General features: G+C 40.6%; 1 protein-coding gene across 4 annotated transcripts in view; it reads left to right on the top strand.

Annotated features, from left to right (window-relative positions):
• Nucleotides 1-26,400, top strand: part of dnmbp (dynamin binding protein) — a 48,505-nt gene that overhangs the window by 782 nt on the left and 21,323 nt on the right. For 3 of the 4 annotated variants that reach the window (XM_085284632.1, XM_085284631.1, XM_085284629.1), the window contains exons 2-4: nucleotides 16,483-16,637; nucleotides 17,803-17,925; nucleotides 20,169-22,340. In XM_085284632.1, the coding sequence (XP_085140758.1) occupies nucleotides 16,493-16,637; nucleotides 17,803-17,925; nucleotides 20,169-22,340 (2,440 nt within the window). In that variant the 5' untranslated portion in view covers nucleotides 16,483-16,492. Of the gene's footprint in view, nucleotides 1-16,482; nucleotides 16,638-17,802; nucleotides 17,926-18,758; nucleotides 18,988-20,168; nucleotides 22,341-26,400 lie in introns of those variants that run through there. The other variant, XM_085284633.1, reaches the window with a different exon arrangement.

The raw sequence follows: 26,400 nt of genomic DNA, 5'->3' as shown, positions 1-26,400 counted from the left end.
TTGACTAGCGTTAAAGTGAAGGGGGATTTCTTCTTGATCTTTCAATGAAGTCATCACACACATTGTGATTTTGTAAACAGATGTCCTCAAAACGAGAACCGCAGGCGACATTGTGGTCTGACGTAAGTGCACGGGATCTTCAATGTTACATCACATACTTCCGAGATTAGCGATATTGGTCCTTTATCGATATGTATATAATGGCAATAATGTAACTTTGCAGATATCTTTGTGGATAAAAGTTTGATAACTTAGAAATAATCAGATCTGAGCGCGAGACAAACAGTGTTGTATATGGTGGACCAGTCATGATACCAGTTTTCAAGTTAACAAAAAATATGATATTGTTATTTCATATAAATGAGGTGTTTTAGGGTTATATTTAAAAAGGAAACCGATCTGGTCATTGTTTATTACCATCCTAGTAATTTACCATGAACATGTAGCTTTCTCTGCCACTTTCTCTGCAGACAGAATAACAATAGTCCACTAAACAATAGCTTTTTCTGTAACAAAAGCTTTCCTTCACAGGAAAACACTTGATTCTCAGTACTGTTTTCAAGATGATAACAGGGTAAACTGAGAACAAAAAATTAAGGTCGTAAACAAAAAAAACCCCAGTAACATCATAGCACACTTTTTAGTTGTCTGATGTAATGAAAAAATAATATATAGTAACGTTAAGTGTAAAGTGTGAGAATATTTTTTATCTGGTTTGAGGTAGTGCTGTGTTTCTTGTGACTTGGCACCATGTTTTTTGTTGACGTTACTCAAATAGAGTTGGTAAAGTAGGCTGCTGCTGTTTCTGTCTAGATGCTAAATTCTAGCTGGTAGATTTTTCTGGACTTCAAAAGAAACGTAACATATTTTCAACACAAACATTTTTTGTTTTTGGTAAATTAATGCTGTCTGTAGACATTACTGATAGGTAGGAGTGTTGAGGTTTGATTGCTGCCTGTCTCCAACATTTACATTATTGTTTTATTATTATACATAGCTGCTAGTCAGTTTTGTATAATACTAACAGATGGCTAATGTGGCTATTGGGTAATTGCTAATGGTTAAACAGCTGGTGTTAACCTGTGCAACAGCCAAGTTACAGTAAAATACCCAAGTGTTTTTGAAACAGAGCTTTACTGACCTTTCGAAGTACCCCAGAAAGAGCTGTTTAGTGCTGTGAATTGTTCATGTGTTCAGCTGCTAGTGAGGGGAGGGGCTGTGTGCCTGCCTATCTGCACCCGTGATACTTGAGGATGGCACTGTTTGTATCAATATTGTTGCAAATGCGTAGCTAATCTGTTCATTTTTTTTACAAACCTTACCGAAATAAAGAGAGCCCAATAGTGTGATGGTTAACACATTCACCTAATTCCTGGAGATTGCATCAGGTGGGGGAGCTGGTGTAAAAACACATGGCGCTTCTTCTATGGCGACCCCTTGTGAAGAAGAAAGTTGAAAGTAAAGAAAAACTAAGCAAGCGGCTCCTTAGCATTTTGTGTACAACTAAATAGTGAACAAGTAAAGAGTTGGATCTGGATGAGAAACTGAAGACACTGCGTGCTGATACGGACATGACCCGTTCTTTACAGGGTAGCTACAACCTACAGCATAATGTACGAATAGAGCCTCATGTTGAGTTAAATTGGTAATTGAGATCATGAACTCATTAGGAGAGTGTTTACTGAGATCATAAGGAGGTTCGTGACAGATTTGTATACAAACTGACTTCATTTTGCAACCAGAAGAGTCGCCTCAACTGGTCACTCCTGGCACTTTCACATTGACTTTAGGGTCGGAGGTTGTATCAACTTTTATACACTCTTTGGGCCCCATGGTGGGTTTGTCATTGGAGATCAGTTCTGTACATATACATCCCACTAACTGCTTAACAAACAGAATATTTACATTTATGAAAAAGCAAAGAGTGTTTACAAGAGCGTAACTGTACTTTCAATTTTAATGTGTCTATTTCCTGATGTGCATGCTTTTACAGTGAGTTAATGGGTAGAGTGATAGATTAACTAGTTCCCTCTTGTGCACCATTTATTTCTGCATGTCTCTTGCAGGACAATGTATGTATTTACTTTGACCGTGCAGACTAACTTATCAACATGGATTCGCTCTGCTGGGTTGGTGATGTTTGAATCTTCGTTTATCGCCATCTTTGGTGTTTGTGGTTTTATTCTGCTCCATATCTGCATGAGCATAAGCAACAAAAATGGTTATGTTATTTCGGTTTTGCACCTTTGACATTTTTAACACAGTAGTAAAGTCATGTGCACATGTAGACTCACACCATCGACTGGCAGTCAGTCAGAGTATCTGTAGTCTTTGCTTCAGTTTCTGTATTATACCCTCATGGTTAGCAATCGCACTGCTTTGGCAGTGACACACATCTGTCAAACATTGTAATCCAACTGAAATCAAAAAGTTACTAGCTTTAATGAAATTTTAGGTATCTGTTTCTGTTATCTTGCCCTCTTTTTGTGTTTACCATCCAGTCACAATTTTGGATGCACAGAAACTTCCTGCACACTAAATTATTAATACTGGCAGCACGATCCTATATCAGCAAAGAAACCTGAGATGTTTGACTCAGTTTGCTTGTATTACACGCTGCACAAATGTTATACATTATTATGATTGTTACAAACAATAAAATGCACTCAACAGCTGCTGCACAGTATCCCGAAGGACAAGTAGCAAAAGTAAAAGTAACTTAAGAAAGCATGGGGAATTCCATTTTTTCTTCCGATTACAAAGTATTCCATCACTTCCAAGACAAGGTATTTCCCACACCTTAACAATGACAGCATCGCTCGCAGTCTTTGTTGGCAGCACAGTTTTGGTTTGGTTGGCTTAATGATGAGAACGGTTAGTTATTTTGGACTTGATGTACCGGTAAAAAAAAAAAAAAGTGAAGTGTCCAAAGGAAGAACTTAAGCATGCATGTTTTGGAAGAGGGGACTAAGTAAATTAAGGCCTGCTCGTGTTCATACGAGCCAGTTATGTTGGCACAATAAGACACATTGTTGACAAAAAAGCTTAAATCTAACAGACAAGTTGGGACGGTCACCGAGGCGGAGAGACTGACAGAAGTTTTTCTTACTTGTAATGTGATAGACTAAACAAAAGAAACTCAAAACTTCACCAAGGCTGAGTGATTTGCTCAGTTTGATAGCTGGCAGACATTACAATTATAGACCTTTACTTTACTTCTGAGTAAAGCTACATCTTGTACTTTTTCTTTCTATGACTCATCGTTAGCTTTGTTGAGCTTTTACATCCTGTTTCATGCAACCATGTTCATTTTTCTCAAATATCTTCTTGTCATTGCACAGTGATTTAAAGATAGGTGTGGTTCACGCTTCAGTGTTTTTGGCAGAATTTGTGCCAAATTCCTACAAGGCTGGTATTTCAGTTTTGTGCCCAGATGATTCCAGGCCAGTCCCAGTAAAAGTTATCCCAAGATATAATTAACAAACATCAAGCCCCGTAAGGAAAACGCGTTAAAGAAGCCTAGAAATCGCCATCTTGGAAGTCTCTCGCAGTGTCCTCAGTTCACCCCGAATTGTGTAAAAGTTTGGAGAGAACATGTGAAAGGTTTCACCCTCCATGAATTTATAATTTTTCTGCTGGCACGTCATGGTTTGATCCCTGAGGAAAGACATGTTATGTAACAGCTCATATGCAAGCTATTAGGAGTCATCCATGTTTTAAGGGTGCGGCATATCCTCGGGTACCTCTGGGGTCCTCTCAGGAAAAACCCTCTGCCATCCAAACACATCTCTTGTATCTATGACAACGAGGCCTCGGCTCTCTGAGTGCAGTCGTCTGAGCTGTGCTGCTCAGTGTGGAAATGTTTATGCAAACGAACAGTTCCACCCTGTGTGTGTGTGTGTGTCATGCAAGCCATTGATATTCAACACGTGTAGGCTTTAGAAAGGAATGGAAGGACAACTATGTGAGTGGAGTGAGTCATGGGAGGAAAGAAAAAAGTAGTCAGGATGAAGTGGAGTCTGAAAAATAACTGCATTCCCTTGTGGAATGTTTGTGCGCTGGCCAAGCTGCAGAGATGCAGGAAAGCAAACTCAATGAAAATGTGGAGGCGGAGGTGGATCTGGCTCTATGGATGAGCCAAAAAAGAGTGTTTCCACCCAGGGTTTTTCCCTACATTCAGCAGCAACACTTGCAATGTTACTTGAACTTTCCTCATAGCTTTAACCTTACCAGCCCCATAATGGGCATTTGAAATCAAGTAAATAAGTGAAATACTAATTGTCATTGTGTCCAAAATAATTGACTGCAGAAGATTTTGGTATCTAGAGGATTTATAAACAAGACTGGGTTGGCCGCACTGCTGGAAAACATAGGTGTGGAAGATGACTGATATGAAAAGCACCATAGATGGGCTTGTCTTACCATGACCCAGTTAACTGTTAGGAAAGAAAGCAAGTAAGAGCTGCTTTGTATTGCAGTATGTTTTGCTAACCAGAGGATATTTTTGCGTAATACTGTAATTTTACAGTCCTCAGACAGATATGATATGTTTAAGATAAACAGCATAATGCACAGGTCTCCAGGAGTAAACTGCAGAAGATCTATAAAATAATGACATGGCTTCAGGAGATGGAGAAGTGCCTGCATTTGTTTTAAAGGCCAGGGGGGACCTATGACATACTCACTTAATTCTATACCTCGGGAGACACCTTCCCTAATTATTTCAAGGTCTCAATGACTAGTTTCAATCTAATCACATTTGTTTTCTAAAAACAAGTTGGTGACACCATGATGGTTAATTCCAATAATTATAGTTTAAAGGCATTTTCAGTTTAAATCAGTTTGTTACATTTTCAGAAATAGCTTAGTGACTTTCTTCTTCCTGAACATTACGTCGGTATCGGAGATACCCTCCAAACATCTGTTAACGATTAATCACCAACCATGAGTGGCCGGTGTAGGTTACTGACAGTCGTTAGCAGTCGTTGCCACAGCTGCCTGTAGTTTGCATGGCAAACACTGACTTGTCAGCAAACACTCGTGAACTAGTAGCCGAGCAGTATTTAAACTTGAGAAAGTGCGACTCAAACTGGAATCTTTGAATATTTGCCTTCAAAGTAAAAGTTGCACCTTTAGAAATGTGTTGGTGGTAACAGTGAGGCATAATGTTTGCTTTTTTTGGTGCTTTCCGTGCAAGCTAATGATCTAATGATCAAAGCAAGATTACAAGATGTTTCTGTGCACAGCATATACCTCCTTGCATCACGGAATATACATTTTTTGACGGTGGTTGCCAACCAGTATCTAGGCCTCTGTATTAGACTAGTGAAAATCTAGTTGGCTCTGTCATATTGTTACCATTATCATTCTGTTCTTGTATTTATGTGTCCAAAATACTTACGTTACATGATGCCTTGTATATTACTTCACCCTTTACACTTAACTTGAGTATGATTAGAAGTAAAAGGAAGAGTTTTTTTTCTACTGTAGAAATTGTTTGTACTGATATGCAAAGTTGGCATGTTAACATGCTGTCTAGTAGGTTTGGATGCTTTTGCCGTTTTTCTCTGTGTAGTCACTGGGGCCTGCTCACATGTCTGAGTAGAGCAACATGGGTCCGCCAAATATTTAAACAAGAATTTGGCATCTGCGGTCATTTGAATCAGCTCGCCAGATGTGTTCTCTACATGCAGCTGGCTGAGGCCATGGAAGTGCTGCCTCATCTGGATGAAATGCATTGTAAAGCAAGGCTGCGCTCCTATTTCTTCTGTGCCCTTTTTATTTGTTGTTTAGAGCAATGCGAGCTGCTTTTTATGCATGCATGTGCATAAGTTGACTGCTAGAAAAACAATCAGCAAACATTATATTTTTGTACTTTGACATTTTTTTTTTAAATTTTTCAGACATTTTTATGACTGATATTTTATAAAGCAGACATGGAATATAACATAGATTAGACCATCAATCATTATAATATCGTAAACTAAATAATCCCATGTTTACGCTCTGCTTCCGGTCTTTGTTTGTTTAAAATAAAACTCCACTGATATCTCAATTGGTCATGTCATCACCCCACAGGAGGCCTGAGAGCCATTCACTCTATAAACACATGGCCATAAAACCACATGACTTGTGTTGACAACTGTCAGGCCATCTCTTTCTCTCCCTCCATCCTATGTGCTGAAAGACCAGATGGCCAAAAGCGAGACAGCAGATGTCCCAGTATTTCTTTTTTTAAATATCTAGAACAGTCCACCTGCTTTGATTATGCTGTTTCGGGGTGAATGTGTTTCGCTGGACTCAGCATTCTGGATGGAAGCACGCTGCACTGCTGCACAGCCAGAGTCCCCGGTAAACAAACTCAATGAAAAGACGCCCAGCCAACTCCAGAGGATTCTAACAGTGCGTTAGTGTGCGTTTGTGGGTTGCACAGGCACGTGCCAGCCTGCCACTTTAATATGTCTGAATAGGATGAATGGCACAGAGGTCACGCGTCAGTGCAAGCCCTGTCCTGGAAGGCACGTAGATAATGAGGCAGCGGCTTTATTGTTGGCATCAGAGTTCGTTCAAATAAAAGATACAGGCAGTCAGCAGATCCCACTTCCTCCACTGTGGTCTCACACTGAGTCACTGCTTCAGCTGGAGGATACCTGTGTGCAGGGAAAAACTCGAGATGCCACGCAGCAGTGGCAAAGACGGATGAACTGATGTAGTTGTAAGAACGCGCTGAACTCCTGTCGCGTCGTTAAAAAGCAGTTATGGAGCGTAACAGCTGCAGCTACACAGTTTTGTTCTCATTAGTGATTCCTTTGCTGATTGGTTCCTGAACAATCAACTCACTGTTTGATCTCCAGAATGAAAAAACATGCAATCATTTTCAGTTATGGCTTTTCCGAACTCTAGACAACAGCAAATGCTGGTTTTTATTAGTGAGTGGATGCCACAGCTTTAATCCAAAAGACAGCATTAATCTTGTCTTGAGTTTTGAGGTTTAGCTCATTAAGAGCTTGTTGTTAGCTTGATGGTTGTAAATCGACCAACGCTCATTTTTTTCTCCCAGTAAGTCATAACCGGGAGGAAGCGCGCCTCTGGAACAGATAAAAACATGCGTCCTTCATCCTCTATTCTAAACGCCACATACCTAAAAGGTTTACTAAAAGGTGAAGACGTTTCAGGGCCATGTCCCAGGTCAGACAGTAGGTTCATTGTGCGACGTGTCAGCTGTGAAGTGTGTGTATGTTTACACTGTGTGTGTGTGTGTGTGTGTGTGTGTCAGCTGTTGACTTAGCTGTCTGTCGTAATCCTGTTACTTTCTACAGGACGGTGCCAAGTGACACACGCTAGTCCCAATGAAGCTGTTTCATTCTCCCTGAAATAATCATTATGTACTGTTGTGTTTACTGTGAAGATGTATATAAACCTGATATTAAGCTTTAATGCAAGTCCAAGTGCTTATCAAGACCTCATAAATCATAATGGAAAGATGAGGTCTTCAGTGAGGATCTTCCACTCTGTGAAATGGCCCTTGTACTTTACAAAGAGGCATTTTATTGCTTTGGGTTAACGCCTAACACGTTACAGTCAATATCATTAATGAACGCATAATAAAAAGAACACGTGTCGATGGCTTCTAGCTTTCTGTGGGTTTTGTTGTGGGTATTTTCTAAAGTTAAAATGTAATCTGTTACCATCCAGCACAGGTCTCCTGTCTTTTTGGTGGAAATGTATTTTCTCCGGACATGCCTTTCCCCCTCCTGACGCGACTTTGTTTTTTCACTCTTGTTTTATTTTTCTTTCATTCAGATCCAGGAAAAATAATCCTCAGCTCTCTGTGTTGTGAGTCAGGATGAGTCACTGACATCTTGAAGTGCGTTATTCTTTTACAAAGTCGGGGGGAAGAAACGACCAGCATGTTGATTATTAGACATGTTAAATGTGTTGTTGTTTTGGTATTTGAAACTGAGGGAACATAATAAAGGAGTATCCCGGCATTCTTTCTATGTTTTTCATTGTTGGGATGAGTGGTCTGCTGTTTTTGGTGAAAATATGACACTGGCCTGATGAGTAAAATGAGCAATAATTAGCTGAGATGACACCAAACAGGCCGGCTGGGGAGTGTTTTTATACTACAGCTGGGGCTTATTGTGACTGAGGCAGGGCGATATGACCAAAGATATTTATCACGATATACATTTGAAAACATTTGCGATAACGATATAACTGACGATATAATTGACACTAGACAAAATACTTTACAACTCCACAACTTTATTGGAGCAAAAACCCCCATCAATGTATTTTCACTTAAACAAGCAGCTGTTTTATGTGCTTTAAAGTTATACAGAAATGTAACAGTGCAAATGCAAATCCTTGCTGACAGTTTAAGCAAAAGGCATTTCCAGTGGAAATTGGCCGACATATCCTCAGCATAACCGTGTATAATATCCGCAAAACTTAAAAAGAGGTTATACACACACAATACGGTAAAATTATGTTGAAGCACAGTACGTATCACTCCGCGAGGCTCCTGCCTACGGTAGCCGTAATGCTCCGACAATCCATCAAGCGGTGTGGCTTCGTAGCTTAGCAAAGTCGTACTGAAACATTTGACAGATTTTCGAGCGCCGTGTTCCACATAAAATCGTTTCGAGGTCAGTAAACACAACCAGAATTCATACATAAGGCACACGGGATTATAAGGGGCACTGTCGATTTTCAGAAAAAGTGTGCCATATTTTCCAAAAAACACGGTAATAACGACGGCCCGCTAGCATGCTCTACCAAAAATACTGCTTTGTTGTGTATCTGACGGACGAAAGCCAAACCAGTCCCACACCACTGAAGTTGGAGCATTTTTACAAACCAATTCTGGTTCATCTGTTTCATTCAACGATCCGCTTTCGCCCTTCTCATTCTGCATCGCTGCCATGCTTTTTCTGCCATGTGTGTATGAAAACAAAGGCACTGCACACGCGTGTTTTACCCATATTATCGTTGCCCAACATTATAACAGTATTACCGTGAACGGTATGATATGGCCCAGCCCTAATTGAGAGCTTCAAGAAGTTTTGCCTTATATTATATATGGGAATATATGTTATGTTTTCCATATTTCTTAACTAATTATATCAAAAACACTAATACTGATATTAATATAATTGATTTTATTTGTGTAATAATGATGATTAGCACAGGTTGATAGCTCAGTGCTGTTAGTGCTTTATCAAAGCTTTGCTTTAGTTTCCACAGAAAGTATAAAAGATGGATGTAGCTACTGCCACGTCGCTTATTGGTGTCTGAAATCCTGTTTTGAACCCTCGAGATGAGCGTTTCTGTCATCACCATGTTGGCTACAATAATAACGGATGTGGCGAGAAAGGCAGGTCTGACTGAAACTGTACGCTCATTGGCTCCTTACTTGTGACGGACAAGTTTTTACCCAGTGAGTATCTGGTTTTGTAACTCAGGAAAAACCCGAGTTAAAAACATGGTGCGACCAAGATTTTAAAAATAGAAATAATTTTCTCATTTTCAATATTTTGTTCAATATAACCCAAAAATGTGTGAATGAGCCCATAAACTCAACAGGAAAGTGGTTACAGAGGTTGAGACGGTAACCTGTTTTCTCATAGACTTCAGTAGGACCAGAGATGGCAATCACAGCAATCGCCTTCTGCTGGACTTTTGTTTTTTTTTAACCTAGAAGCCACCTCAATGTTTACTTTGTACAGCTCTTATGTGTTTTAAAATGCTAATCTCGCTTTAGAACGAAATTTCAGAAACCAGTGGATGATGTAGCAGTCATCAAGTCCACCTTTTATCCTGTTCGTGGTTGCTACCTGTGTGGACGCTCCAATGTTCTGGTATTTTAACAGAGCAGAAAGTAAAGTGGAGGGATGGAGAATAGTTCCCGCATGTAAGAAGCATTTAATCCATGGTTATATTACAAGCAGCAAAGTTACTTTTTTACAGCGAGCAGAGTCGTTCGCAATGTTTCAGGTTTCAGTTCACTTTTCTACAGAGAGCGGTCTATAATGAAAACTTCAGAAAGTACAAAAGCCTCTGTGTTTGCTCTGTCTGTATTTAGCAGCATCTTTATTTACGAGTGCATACACACAGAGCTCTGCAACATCACTTTCATTTACCCCCTTTTAGTTGCCCATAGCTGACTATGAGTAAGATTCCTTTCTTTGACTTTAACAAATGCTTTAAGACTTAAAACAACTCACACATTTATTCACGTGACACATCAACAGTAAGTTCATTCACCAAAACTCGCCCAGGATCTGATTGCAGATTATGTTTTAAGGTTTTATTCTACACATCCAACAGGTTGGGTGTAATAGGCAGATATATGTAGGTTTATACAGTGGACCTGTGTGTAATAACTACAACTGTGTTGAAGTTATTCAGCTGAGTACTGTTATTGTGAGTTGTTTACTTGTAACCTCATCAGATGTAGTAATTTGTGACCTGCTTTTGCACTGATCTTTGTGAACTGCACTGATGATGATGGCTGAAATGAACTGGCTGCATTTGATTAAAAAACGTGTGCATTGTCAGAATGCCTACAGAATTTTCCACTGCTTTCTGCCACACAGTAATTTTGTTTCCTTAGTAAATCTGTTGCTTATTTATAGGTGTTTAAAGGAATAAGACAAATTGAAAGTTGGGCCTAATTAAGGTGTTAGAGGCATGTTATGCAATCAACAAAGTTTTCCACTTCTGGAATAGTTTGATTTTATCAGTTTATTTATTATTATTTTATTATGCGTGTCTGAAACAGAACTCTCTTGTAAATAAGACATTGAATCTCAGTGGGACTATCTGTATAAAAAAAGGTTAAATGTAGTAGTTGTCGTGGTATTTCACTCTTTCTACTCTAAAGTTTGCAATATTGCATGTCTGGGGACTGTTGTGCTGATATTGATTGACACTAGGGCTGCCACGATTAGTCGACTAGTCACGATTATGTCGACTATTAAAATCGTCGACGACTAATTTAATAGTCGACGCATCGTTTGAAGCTTTGTAAGATCACAAAGGACGCAGGAATGAGTAGTAGGATTTAAGAGTGTAATAACGGACTGAAACAGAAGATGGCAGCACTGCATGTCCAAGGATGCCAGCTGCCGTTAAACCCCGAAGAAGAAGAAGCTGTGTCCCAGAATTCATAGCGCAGCCCAGCGCAGTTGTCAACAATGGCGGCAGCTAGTTAGTTTTAACTTTACTCTTATTATTCTTTCTGGGTCACAAAATAAACGTTTAACATATTTTCAGGCGAGAATGTAGCTGTGTAAACCTCAAATATCTGCTCAGTTTATCAAGACACCACATATTTTCAAAAGCGCTCCGACATTTTCGGAGACGTCTGTTACCCACTAGCTCGTTAGCTAGGCGGGGGCAAGGCTAACTAGAGCCGTGAGAACACCGGACTCCCGGCAAATCGTTTTCAAACCCACCGCTGTCTTTCGCTAGTCAGGTTAAACATATATATAAGTCACTTAGATAACTTAAATGTTATTGTTTGGCTTTTTTCAGTATTTTATTTGTTCCTGAGTAAATCGGTTTGGCTGAGATTAAAGGTATAGTTTTTGCACAGCTAAAACTGTCAAGCAGACAGCTGATTATCAGAAGTGTGAGATGCTGGAGAATATACTCCGGTGTCCTGTTATATTTTAGAAAGCAAGGAGTTTATTAAACTTCACCGAAACAATCTGCAAATTTCATTAAAAATTAATAAACTACCATCTTGTCTTTATTTTGAGTTAGCACAAACACTTCAAGCTGTAAGCTAATGATAGTTATATAAGACCAGATGCTGCTGGTGCAATAAGCTGTACGTCCAATGGATGATGATCTGATTAGTCGACTAATCGCAAAAATAATCGGTGACTAGTCGACTATCAAAATAATCGTTTGTGGCAGCCCTAATTGACACACACACATAGATAGATAGAGGGATAGATTTATTTTCTTGCTTCTAATATCTGAAGTTAATAAGATATTTGATTTTGGCTTAAACCTTTTTTTCCTAGGAACTGGAGCCCTGAACCTTTTTAACTATAACCTGACAGATTTGCATATGACAACACAAATAGCCGCTGCACTTGGATCACACATTAGCCAGTGTTAAACTGCCAACTTGCTTGTAAACTCTGTGCAATGCTGCTTTGCATCAGTATGAAAATACTGATCAGTGCGTTGCATCATGCATGCACCGTCAGCTCCCTCGCCTAAAGCAACACAGGGTATTTTTTGGAATGTGAAGACTTGTGAAGTGACACAAAGAGGACGGCTGTGAAGAAATGTGTCGACCTCCCAGAACTGTACAAAATTTCTTTCTTGTGTGCTTCATGCAACCTTTTTATCTGTAACAGAGCCAATAAACAAGATTGTAGTCATGCTCAAGCATCGTTATAATATTCATTAATGTAGTAAATATTCACAGTGCTACTTGCGTGAAATATTTAGTACTGCGTTTAGCGACGGCACAACCATTTATATTTCTTATCAACAGCATTTCAGGAGTGGAATTTCTGTGTGATATACATAAAAGCTTATTTTTATGTGAACTGCTTCAAATTTCATTCAGACTGTGGTCAGTTGCTATATGCTTCTGCTGTACTGCTGGAAAACTTCTACCTGAAGGCAGCTTTTTTCATCTGCCAGGGCACGGTGGAAAAAGCGGCAGGGGCCGCTGACACACTGACGTACCCATAAATAAAACTAAGAAGCTTGTCTGGCTGGACGTGGATCTGAGGATTAACTTCAAAAAAGATCCAAGATCCCACTTACCCGTGGCAGGAAAGAGGTTTGGCTTTCTGGGTGTTGGTTGTTAGCTTTGCTGCGATGATGGACAAGACCAGGCTGGTTGAAGATTAAGAGACCGAGGAGTAAATATCACCTTTTTTCCTCCCAGTTGGAGATGCAATTTGAGCAGCATAATGTGACTTTGAATATCATTAACATAAACAAATACGACTTTTGCTGGTAAGATCGCCCATGTGTTTCACATTGGGTGATTTTTAAAAAAAAAGAAATTACGGGAAATTTGCTCAATGTTTACAAAACACTTGTTTTATATTTCATGATTCATGATTTATCGTTAAGCAAACCAGGAGCAAACTGCTCACGAGTGCAAACACTTAAACTCTCACACCGTGAACGCATGCCAAACCATCAACCCATTTTATCTTGAGTTTTAATAGCAGACTGCTTTGTTTCAACTTCTGGTTTGGAGGTTTCAGCACAATCAGAATGGATTGGACACTTTGTACACCACAACTGTACGTAACAAACCAGCCAGAAGTGGCTGAGCTCTGTAAAACCCTGCTGGGTGTGGGTTCATAGTTTCACTTGTGTTTTGTAAAGCGCTTCAACGACTGAAGTTCGAAGTTTGAGTTGAGTTTGCATTGTTTTCATTTGTGACTAGCTTGACTACTCTTGTTCTGTGTCATTGAGAACTTTTTTTAAACCTCTCTTACCTTTAATGATTTAGTGTCATTTACTCTAGGAGGGAAATAAATTCTTATTTATTCATTTCTGACTCACCAGACACAAAATTCAGTCTGTATTTGTTTACAGGAACTGGTCTTATTTACTCCCAGCCTATCAGGCTGTGAGTGCGATAGATCAGTATCATTCATTGTTTCATGGAAACCATTCCTCAGAGGTGCGTGTCAGGGCATGTCTAATCCTTGTGATGTTGAAGATGCAGCTGCTGTTGTCCTGTCTTTTCAGGGGTTATGAGGCGATATATGCTGCTTAATAAGTTAAGGAAACGCTTAAATGATACAGCGGGTCTTGATGAAAGAAATATTTAAATCCTTACTGACGTTAATATTTTCTTTTACTCAAAAAGCAAGAAAAAATGAATATTTGTATAGACTGTATGAGTAATTTGATATTTAAATTGTTCATCGCTCTTTGTAAAGATTTCTTTCAAGACAGGACTCTTCGTCTGAGCCAGCAGCAGTGACCAAGCAAACTAGAGAGTGATTAATGAGAGGGAGTGATGTTGGCGGTTACATACTCTAATTGTTTGACCACAATTAAATTCAGAAACACAAAAACTAAGTTCACTCATTTGCAGCACTGCTGAAACGTGATGCTGAATGTTGCGTGAATGCAGCTGTCATCTGTGGCCTCTGTTTGTGTGTACGCGTAGCTTTTTATACAGATGTGACACAGACAGAGAGCAGGGACTGCAGTGTTCACAGAAGCTCGATCTGTTCGTGTGATTTCAGTGGGAGAAACATTTCGTCACTCAACCAAATGACTAATGTAGTCTCAGCTGACTGCAATTTTCCCAAACCCCATAAACAGCACATTTGCATAATGGCTGACCCTAGCACCGCTGGCTAACAATGGGCCGAGCGGTCAGTTTCATGATCATTAATATGCAAATTGTCATGACCAACCAATGAGTACCATTCACATAGAGTTGGGGAATGGCTGCAGTCACAGCATTGGAAGATGGCCCCCTCCTCATTCAGAGATGGACTTTTCCTTTTCACGTGAATGGCCTCCTTGACTCCTTGCTCAAACCAGCGTTCCTCCCTGTCCAGGATGTGCACATCATCAACACTGAAGAGTGGCCACTGGCCTGTAGTTGTGAGTAGACTACGGAGTCCTGGATTGATGTTGTAACTCAGCCAGAGGTTGTGTGGTTCACCAGAAATGGCCTTTGAATGTATAGGTGTGATGTTGTATGAGGTATGCCTGATTTTTGAGTCATCTGGGTTACTTCCTCATTCTCTTTAGAACTACTGTGGCCTGTTTACTGCACAAATAATAATAAGCACCGAACAACATAGTGTTCTTTATAAATGATTAAACGGCCCATTTGTTTTTCATTGCCTGCACCGTTTTAAGCCTCTGGTTGGACCTCTCCCTTTGGCTTGCATTAGTTGCAGCCTCTGCTTAGGTTTCATTGAGGTCTTTATGGCTGAGCGGTGTTGAGTTCACGATCTGCCACACAGAGAGCACCAGTTATGTTTGTTACGCAAAACAGTGTTGGTTAACCTTAACAGTGTAAGAGACAATAACCCGAACACGCCCATAGACGCGGTTGCTTAGGAAACCTCTGTTTTTTTAACAGCTGGTCATCTGCTCCTTTATTCCCCTCGTCGCCACATCCAGGATAATCTGGACCGCATCTCTCTCCAGAGACAGTGGCACAGAACTGGGATACGGTCTTGTCCCCCCCCTTTCAGAGACAGAGACCCCTTTCACTGTGACAAACTGCAGCCCTCTTCTCTCATTTCCAGTCTCCTTCAGCCTGTCTATCCCCACCTGTGGTTAGTCTGACTGTCTCCAGATAATGATACACAAGGCTTTGGATGTTTTGGGTATTTGCTCATTTTACTGATAATTGGAAAAAGTCTGCTACAGAATACAAATGTGAATATTGATGCTCTGTGACCTGAAGTACAATTCATTATATACCAGTTACAGAGAAGCTGTAAATGCATTCATCCATGCATTTAATTATCCAAACACTGTGTGTTGTGCTTTTTCAACCATAGGTTGAGACGATTAGACATAATTGCTGAATTGGTTAAATTTGACCCAGTTATTATACTGGTGTAGTATCCCCTTAGTATCAGCTGAACATCAATTAAATGCCTGTCTGAGTATTTTTGGTGTCCATCCCTTTAAGGCTTCAGTGAACCATGTCACAGAGACTAAATAACCTCAGACTGGTTTCTTAAACATGACAGCGCCACTAAATCTCAATCCAACGGAGCACCTTTAGAATTTGGTGAAACGAGATTACGATCATGGATGTGCAGATAACAAATCTGCAGCTACTGTGTGATGCTGTCATGTCAATATGGGAAAAAATCTCAGAGGGATGTTTTGGAACCTTCGCAGTGATTTTGTTTCTTTCCCATTGAGGTTTCTGCTTGGTTATTTATTAGAGTATTATGATAATAATTATGTCAAAATCTTTAATCATTTGAGGCCTGATGAGTGAAGATTTATGTCGATGTGATGTAGAACATGTAAAATGCTAGGTTCACTGCATTCTACCCAAAACAAAAACAGTAGCTTAAACTTATGACTCATATCCAGGTTTTCACTGGCTTCACTAGAAAATCTGTTTGCATATTTCTGTGATACACAGCGTCCAGTCGAAGGAAGGAGTGTGCCGTTTGAGCTGCTGTTGCTTTCCTTTGCAATGTTTATTTCCTCAGGAGAAGTCAAAGAAAGGGGAGAATAGAGGAGGAATGTCCTTCAGCCTTCCTAAATGGAGGCTCTCTTTTTCTTTTTCTCTTTCTTGTCTGTCTCCTTTCTATTGATGGTTTCTCACGCTCTCGCTTCCCCTTTCATTTGCTGTTATTTCACCAAGGCTAGCTCTCTCCCAGAGGCTGTAGATCTTTTTTTTTTTTTTTTAAATGAATCACCCTTTTAATTGAAGTTGTACATGGACTAGTTTGAGAGTGACCTTTCAAATCTCTCTGTCTGCCTCTGCAGGTTATGAGTAATGGAAGCAGGATCTGTGGTGCGCGCTGTGTTTGAGTTTCTCCCCAGCGTCTCCGAGGAGCTACCACTATTTACTGGCGATGTCATCGAGGTGCTCAGTGTCGTGGATGAGTTCTGGTTGCTCGGCAACAAAGATGGCGTTACAGGTAAAGTGACCGTTTTCGTTATTACTGTTGAGGGACCTGCATGAATAAAGGTTTCCATAAAGATAAATAGAGACACCTACTAAGAGTTACTAAACATGGAAACAAGCTACATGGAATTTTAGTGACTTATTGCTATTTTGACATTCACACACTCATGCACATGATCCTCCTTTCTTCTGTTTGTAACTTAACACTTTCATGACTGATGAGGGTGAAACAGAGAGGTTTAAATTATTAACTAGTCTGGAAATAATCAAGTAGCAATGATTATTTGTGATCATCTGTTTTGACACATGCCTGAACTTTCCTGTGTGTCCAGCCAAACTGGGTATTACACAGTGTTTAACCTACAAGAGCACAACACAAATTCTGTGACTGGTTTGCAGCACAATACATCAGTGTGAGAATAGTGCAGATGAATGCACAGCTAGCGAGTTCCCTTTATCCTGCAGCTTCTGACCAGGAAACCTCCTCACCTTAATCAATTCGAGTTCCAGAAGTAAACCTGGATCTGAAGTGATCTGTGTTAATGTGTGAGAGAAGCCGAACAGTCAAACACCGCTGCTCATGCAGAGGGGAAGTCAACAATAGCTTGTTCAGCTGATCCTGAAAATGGGATTTGTTGATATTTTGTACACGTGTGCAAAATGCCAACAAAAAAAAGTGAGATGGGTGTTACAGCAAAGCTGCAGGGAACAGAGGTAGTGAAGATAGATGAGTTTAAATATGTGGGGTCAGCCATCCAGAGCAATGGAATGCACACACGAGAGGTGAAGGAGGTTGGAGTGGGTGGAGATGAGGCGCTCATGGGGTGCCAGAAGGATAGCAGCAAAAGTGAAAGGGAAGGTTTGGTAGTGAGATCTGGTGTGATGGTTTGGAGACGATGGCACTGACAAAAAGACCGGAGGCTGAGCTGATGATGTGAAGATTTTTCATTGGGGCGAGCGGGATGGAAAGGTAGGGACAGCTCAGGTTGAGTGGATTGGAGACAAAGTTGGAGAGGCAAGGCTGAGGTGGTTTGGACATTTGGGGGCACATGATCTGCTGTGGCAACCCCTAAAGAGAAGAATTATTCAGGAAGGTGTTGTCACTGCCTGACATTTCAGGCATTTGTAGGAGATGTCTTTAATGAATTTACCGATGATGTTCACATCTGTTCCTTCAGGTCAGTTCCCCAGCACCTTTGTGGAAGAGGTCACCATTCCCAGCACCAAGCCTGGAGACAGACTGTATGTGTGCATTAATGATTTCAGCTCAGCAGAGCCAGGAAATCTGTCCCTGAAGAGAGGTACGAACATACTGCATGCTCTCTCACACACAGCCGGTGCTGACTTGTAACATAATAGCAAAAGTGTGAATGACTGCTTTTGGTTTGTCGTCTGATACTTTAAAAAGGCGATTTTGAACTTGTTGTGACTTAACACACTTGTTGCAAACAGTGCTACATATAACACTAACAAATCATGTTTTCTCACTTAGCTTAACACTACTTGTTGATGTCGCAGTACTCAGGTAAACTGATTTTGTGTCAGAATGTTTAAGTTATCTCAAAATTTCAAGTTATTAAATCGAAATTTTCAGATTCCTACCATGAGATTTTGAATTTTGAAATTCAAAATCTGTTATCTGATTGACTGGTAGGTATGAACTCCATGTATACATTAAGGTTAAAGCTGTACTAAGGTGTAAAGGCATATTAAGTTGGTGGATTCTAATTTCAGTATATTAGACAGAAATGAATGGGGGAGTCTTACATTTCTCTACGGAGGTCATAGCTCTTGCGGATTAGCGACCTACCAGCCAATCAGATAACAGTATTCCTTGTTGCTGGGGTACATTTTTCCCCACCTTAATGTATATCAATATGTTACAAGCATTCATCCGTCAATGTAGTCCATCCATTTTGCACAAAGAATAAAGATATGAAACTCAATACAGCCTTTAGAGATTGTATCTCTATTCAGCTCATTGTGCTTTTCTGCATGTAAGCATGATCGGATCATTCTTATTCACAATGCTCAAAGATCAAGGCCCAGTGAAATATTACTAAATATGTCCAATTTTATTCATATAACATAAAACCAGCAGGTATTTTTTGATGGTAGCTGCTGTATGTACTTAAAGAAAAGAGATGGGCTTAAATGATAAAAACAAAGCTGATTCCAGAACTGGCCACTAGATGTCCTCATTGGCAAAATTTAAACCAACGTCCCTAGATGATGATTTTTTTTGTTTTCACTGTATGTTTCTGTTTCTCATTGTGGTGTTTTTTTTCTTCTTTTTTTACGATTTGTCACTTGCAACACTCTCAGGCAGACAGCACAGATGTTTGCACAGATCTTTTATATTGGTAACACTTTTCATACTTTTAATGTTATTAGTGCTAGTAGTAGCAGTAGCCTTAGAAGTAGTTGAATTAAGTGACCTTTCACCCTGGGAGTTGCTATAGAACAGTAAAAACCCATGCGACTACACCAAAAAATACCCTTTTTTCCATGTTCTGTTGTGTGATCTTACCACACTGTTCTTCATACTCTGACTTATTTGATCAGTTTTTATTTTCCTTGTTCTTTTTATATGATCAGTTCCTATTCAAATTCCTTATTTACTTAATTACTGTGTACTACTGAGAGATGGCAGTTTTGTTGTGTGTGAGTATTCATGTGATGACAAGAAAGATCTTCACGATTTTCAGAATTCAACTGATTTTAAACAACAGAATTTTTTTACTTCATGTAGCTGATCACTGCTGGTCGTGCTGAAGCATTTGAATCCAACTGTAGCAGATAATTAGTTAATAATTCACCCAGCTTTCTTTTATTATCCCTACATACTTATTATTGTGTTTGCCTTCGATTCTTATCATAGCCCATTATCAGCCGTAGTCACTTGTGCAGTGCAGTGTATGTTTGTATTGTCATAAATAGTAGAGGACACATAGGAAACAGTCATTACTGGCCACCCGAGAGTTGAAGCGTTCATTTCCAGTATGATTTCCACGGTCAGGATGGCTGTGTGCCAGTTTTGGTCCCAGACACAATGGGAGGTGGAGCTGCAGGTCTTTGGAATGTGACCTCCATGACTCCTCACCATCCAACCCACATTCCCATAATCCCGGATTCTCCAGTTCTATGTTAGGGACAGTGTAGACCCAAAACAGGTTATTAAAAATGCTACAATTAAGCAATTTACTTGAGCCAAGCAACTTGATTTCACACAAAAACATGAAAAAAAAATCAATGTTCTGCAAAAAGTGAAGAAAAACAAGTAACTATATATCAATAAAATTGCTCTTAGTTTATGGCCGCACACAAGCAGGAGAGCTCTTGTTTAATTGGTTGAATAGTAAGAATATAGACAACATCTTTACTGTAGATTTATTTAGGGAACTAGCATGAGCTCTTGTGTGCTTAATGTGTATCTTATCAACAGTCATTTAAGTGACAGAACAGAAACTCTCTGTCCTTTAATAATCTTATTTTCATTAATATCCAGATTAAATTAAATCCTCTTTATTCTCTGTCTCTTCAGGTGATGTGGTAGTTGGGGAGGCAGGAGGGTCCGTGGACCTTGGGGAAATCTGGCAACGTGGCTGTAATGCCTGGGGTGCCCGTGGTCTCTTCCCGACATCATGTGTGAAGGAGCTGACCCTTTCGTGCCGTTCCCGGCAGCTGTCTGAGCGCTCAGCCCAGGCCCAGGCGTCAGAGCTCCCACCTTATGCTCTAGGTCAAGCCCGGGCCCTTATGAGCCTCCATGCGCAGCTCAGTGAGGAGCTGGACTTCCGTGAGGGGGACGTGATCATCATCACAGGCCTGCCTGAGCCGGGCTGGTTCCAGGGCGAACTTGATGGCCGCAGGGGAAACTTCCCAGAGGGGTTTGTGGAGCTATCAGGTCCCCTTCGGTCTCCTCAGGAACCTGTAGACTCCCAGTATTTGAACAAAGACCCTCAGCCATGCATCTACAAGGATGCCTTTGAGGCTGAAGAGGGCAATGAGGAGGCAGGAATGGAAGAAGAGGAGGAAACGTTGAGAGAGGAAGAAGAACAAAAAGTAGTAGAGGAAGAGCAGGAGGAAGAGGAGGGCGGAGTCTATGGAGTAGCACTGTATGAGTTTCGAGCCATGGAACCAGGCGAGTTGGACTTTGATGTGGGGGATCGAATCCGTATTGTCGGCACATTGGAAGATGGTTGGCTGGAGGGACAGGTGCGAGGGCAGCGGGGTATCTTTCCTCATCGCTTTGTCAAAATAGAGGGGCATGTTCAAAAAATTGCAGAAGAAACGGGTGTTGTTGAGCCGGAAGAAGAGAAGGAGGTCAGCAATACTGAACACACCTCTGATCCTTTATGTCCCAGTGATCCAGAGAAAGAGTGGAGCATGTATGAGGATCACACAGTGTGGGACCTGGACTATTTTGAGAGGGCTGAGGAGCACCGGTGGGCATGTGAAAACCACAGTACTGTTGCTCAGACTGGTAACGCAGGGCAGACAGACTGTGGTCAAAGGGCTGACTCTCAGCCACGTAGACCTGCCCCCCCAGCACAAAGGGGGCCTCAGAGGCCGAAATCCACTCCAGAAAGGCCCAGGCTGCCACCACGGCCTAACTTTCCCCCACATAGCCATAGGCAGCACGTTGGCCCAGCTACTAGCAGAAATCTGCCTACCTCTACCAATGGTAACCATCAGCATCAACAACCCAGGTTAAGTCATAGCCTAACACTTCATAACACCCAACCTGGGTGGTCTAAAGACAGCAAATATTACCAGAGGCAGCAAAGAAAGAACGCCTCCATCAATAACAGAGGTCAGGTATTAAACAGTGTGGAGGGCCAAAAGTATAAGAGGCTAACTCGCCATGCAAGTGCCAGCGATGCTGATATGATGAGCTCTGAGATCCGCCTGCGTAACCAACAGATGACACGTCGCTCTAATGGGCTACTGCCTTCATCCGTAACCTTAGAAACCTTGGCAAGTTCGACCAGTGACCTGGAGACGAAGCTGTCACAGCAGCTCTTTGAATTTGAGAAAAGCTTGAGCAATCAGCCCCATATCTCACGGCACTTTTCTATCGTGGACTACAAAGACGAAAGGGATATCATTCGAGGCTCCTCACACTCTCCTGTGTCCCACCTCCTGCAGTCTGACTCTCACTCTTTGGAAAGACGCAGAACCCTCCGCCCTCCGCCTCCTCGTCCCAGAGCCACGCGCCCACCAGCTCCAGCTGCGTACAAACCGACTCGCCCGGCTCCACGCCCTCCTCCCCGGTGCCCGAGACAGAATCGCACTACTCCTCCAACCGGCAACTCCCTCATCAACACACCCATCTTTTACACCCCTGACGAGCCGGCTGCAAACCTCCTCGACCAAACAACGGGAGGCCAGGTTGAGCAGGGCGACCCTGAAGCTGCCCAGGAACATGAGATCCAGTGTCAGCTTGAGGCAGAGCAAGAGCTGGAGAGAGATGGAGAGATGGAGCTAGAGACTCAGACACAGAGGGAGGAAGAGGAGGAGGAAAGGCAACAGCTGTTGCTACGGCTACAAGAAGTGGAACGCGACATGGAGGCTTACGCACACACGGCGGAGGAACTCAGGGCAATGCTGGAGGAGGAGGAGCAGGATGAGACAGCCCGCGTCCAGGCCTTGGAGAATCTAGAGTTCTGCAATTACACGCTGGAGACGCTGGCCCTGGAGCAGCAGCAGCTACAAGGTAAGATGGTAAAACTGTCGGAGGATCAAGTTACATGGGATTGCAAGTTTTATTGGGCGAGACCGTAAACTAGGTATTCTCAGTAATGACGACATGATAGAAGTCATTGGAGTTGGAGGTGAGGGCTCGATTTTAAACTTGTAAATATCTCAAGGACAGATTAAAATAGAGCTATGGGAAGAGCTGCAACAGTAAGTCGAATAATTAATTAGGTGACAGTCAACAAGAATCTAATATGCAAATATTCTGATTATCGATTTATCAATTAAATATTCATCATCTGGAGACAGAAGTTTGGATATTTGTAACTATATAACAGTGCATGTTACAATTGTTCAACTGCTATTCCCAGCAAATGTATATTTATTTAGTCTGAATGTGATATTTTAACAGAAAGTTAGAGATGCTTCTTCAAAGTGCACATCGGCATCTCCATGTAGATGTTTTCCACAAGTTTGACGGTTTGCTTACAGGATGAGTTGCATACACACAGAAACAATGCAGAACAAATCAAATCTGAGGAAAGTCTTGTTTTTAGTTGATGTCATAGCTGCTCTTGTTGCCCGTGGGTTACTTCACGGGATAATCCTCATTCGCCAAAGACAAAATGTAATATAAAAAGAATTTTAAAATGAGACATTGGTATTTACTAGATTTCCTCTTTGACCTGTTGTCCAAATCTCTGAGACACACACTTGTTTTCATATCTTAGTGAGGACATCTAATTGATATAACGCTTAAGCCCAACCTTAACACTTAGCCTAAACCTAACTACAACCTAACTGTAACCCTCACACTAAAAGCACATTTTGAGTCTCAAACTAGTGGGAACAGGCATTTTGTCCCCATAAGGGACCGTCGCTCCCCACAAGTGTAGTAGCATTCCAATCTTTGGTCCTCACAAAGATATCTAAACATGGTGCACACACACACACACAGACACACACACACAGACACAAGACAAATATAAACATTTTAAGCCAAACATCCCTATTTACTGTCTGCAGTCATCAACGGAAGGGGAACTGTATATTTAAATTAAGGATTATCATAACTGTCTGTCTGTCTGTGGTGTGTATGTACATGTCGGGGGGGGGTTGCTTTCCCTCTGTACAGTGCTAATGATAAAACTACAGCGAATGTGGCAGAACCACTGTGGAGCGCCTTTACAGTGAGGTTTTTATTGCTGTTCACAGTTTTTGTATCTCGTTTGCTGTCAGTGATTTCCTGCTTCAGCAGTAAATTATTTCCATAACTAAGTGTAAGAGTATCTTAAAAACGTAATTATTTGATTGGTAAATAACATGAAATTAAATGATCTTCGTCCAGAGTTGTAGATAAAATAAACCAGCAGTTGATAGATCACTGTCATTCAGAGCTATTGGGCTTTCATTGCTTGCTGCCGTCCGGGCGCACTGTGCTGTCTTTGGTAGCCCAACATTTTTTCACATAGATATGAATTGCATTCCTGCACATAGTGAAAGGGTTAGCAGTGCCACATAAGTGGCTTTCGTACTCACTCCAAGTTTCTCCCTCTGGACCTTTTCCCCTGTTTCCCCCCTCCATCGTCGCTTCCTTTCCAAGATGAGTAAAGATCCCGGGGGAACTGAATGGGATTTGGGGAATTTTGTAATAGCATAAAGTGGAGACGGAGCATGGCCCACTCTAGAGTGGGAACCAAAGTGTGGTTGTGGCGAGCTGTGACATGGCCCGTGGCACAGCTCTCCTCACTGTTTGGACTCAGAAAGCAACGGCACACAGAATGGCAGGTGAGACTGAATTCTATGGGGATGTAAGAGATGTGGTTATTAGATATTTACCAGTCTGTGTTGTATTGACTGAGTAATTTATTTTGGTTTGGACGTAAGCTGCACAACCAAAGTTACGGTCCCTGTGGGTTATAGCAGTATAGGAGTTGAAGGTTTAGTGCTACTCTGAAAATATTAAAAATATTCACTTATAACAAAATATTACGTTATAAAATATTTTTCCTATCATAGCTACCACTTCTCAAGTTTTATATGGCTATTAAGGTAAATCCTGCATCATTGTAATAAATGATTTTGAGGTATTTTCCCAGCAGATAATGTCTTTAAACTTCTATATGATAAGGAGTTATATTATGCCAATATTTATCTATATCAGATAATTATGTCTGATATTATTTATGCCCTGAAACCATCTAGCAATGGGCTAAAATGTCCCATTTTTTTTTAGCATTTATACCCTTATAACTCTTATGAAGCATTGTATGATTTTAATTTCATGACAGAAGAGTAATTTATATCCACAAAGCTTGATTTTATTATATATATATATGATGCACTGTGCAAGTCTTGAGCCACCCCCTCATTTCTTTATCATTTGCTTCTGTTGAACCAGCCTTGATTTTTGCTAAAATGATTTGGAGCAATATTTCTCTAGGATCTTTGGAGGTCATTCAAATTTTTCCGTGGACATTGAAAATGAGGGAAAAGGCAGCCAATCTAGTCCTTGCACCTGACCATTTTCAGAGGATTTTATTGCAGATAAATCACTTCATAATGACCTAAAGATCATTCAAACATAAACAAGACACCTAAGGAACCAGTGTTTCTAGACATAAATTCGACCTTTAGGCACTTTGTACTAGCAGCCTGTTGCAAAAACACAGAATTTTCTTTAGTGGAATTTCGAGTCAAATTTATGTGTAGTTTTCACTTTATTGCGTCACTACACATCCAAGTGCTTTACACAGGGATAGGAAGAGGAACACAAAGAGACATTTATAACATCTAAAATATATATCCTTGCTTGTCAAGCATGCGATGCATGCCTAAACAATCATGATAGAAATATAACAATACTTAGAAGTGGAAAACCACTATAAACTTGGTAAAAGCAAAACAACTGTAAAACTATGGGAGGAACCAATCCTCAGCTGCTTTACTGTCCACCGTAAATGAGTAATCTTTAGATAACATGCTGGCATTGGAACAGCCTATTAGAGAAAGACAAACTGTCTACAGATGAATAGTATCTGAAAGCCACGTACTTAAGAAATATAAAGATGGATGACTTTTATCGATAGAATTGTACAAACTCAGATTTTTTTGTCTTATATGCTTGTTTACATGCATGTTTCTGTAAATTGAATCACGTATTTTTTCCACGTTCCCAGTAAAATAAAAAGAAATAAGAGATGTCTTTTTTTCCCAGGACCTTTTCACAGTAGTGCATTTTGATGTCACCATCTGAGAATGGATTAAAATGACATTTTTATAGTAGCGAAGCTAAAAAAAAGGACACTTAAAAAATCTGATCCCTATTTATCTTCTGTTTGTATAAACAGCACTGTTTATTACTTTTTTCATAGTGAGTAAGTATATCACTTTGTCAACAGTACAAGCAGACCAGATAACTGTAGTATGGGCATGTACTCGTTTAATTAATTATTAATACACTTTAAAATAGTTTTTTAGTCTTCATTAAGAAGCCTTAAATCCAATCACTCATAATGATTATATTTTATCAATCACTCTCCTGTGCTTTTGAATTCTTGGTCTTGTGTTTGCTACTAAAACAATCAGCCTCAGGGCAGGAACAGGATCTGGTGGCTACAGGTTCCATTAAGGGTCATACAGCCACATATTTTCTGTTTCCTTACAACACTGCAGGAATTCTTTCACCCTCCATTCACAGCAATAAATCAGATATTCGGTCTCCTTTTTCCTTTGGTATTTGCTGAAGAGGAAAACAGTGTTCGACATGATAATCAAAGCATTGCAAAGAAAAGCTTTTAGTCTACAGTGTAGGTACAACATTACATTTGTCTTTGTTATTCCCATTTAATGCTTGGATAAAGGTGTGCACATATCAGGAATTCTTTCAGGATCTTTGTAGCAAAAAAACTCGTTTGTCATCCTGATGCTATGTGTCTGTATAGACACACGCGCCACTTAGGAATGAATGCTTTTACAGGGTGTGTTTATAAGTGTGACGTCAAAAAGACAATAGAAGCTTATTGTGACAAGGCAGGGAGTAACTTCAACACTGCTCTGCCTTTTATTTACTTTCCTGA

This window comes from Mchenga conophoros, linkage group LG8 (assembly GCF_057382185.1).
Source record: "Mchenga conophoros isolate Kocher_MC1m ecotype Shallow Benthic linkage group LG8, M_conophoros_male_GT1.1, whole genome shotgun sequence".
In the NCBI taxonomy this organism is placed as follows: Eukaryota; Metazoa; Chordata; class Actinopteri; order Cichliformes; family Cichlidae; genus Mchenga; species Mchenga conophoros.
Note: the sequence above shows the minus strand (reverse complement) of the source record. Positions and strands in the feature narration are given on the sequence as shown.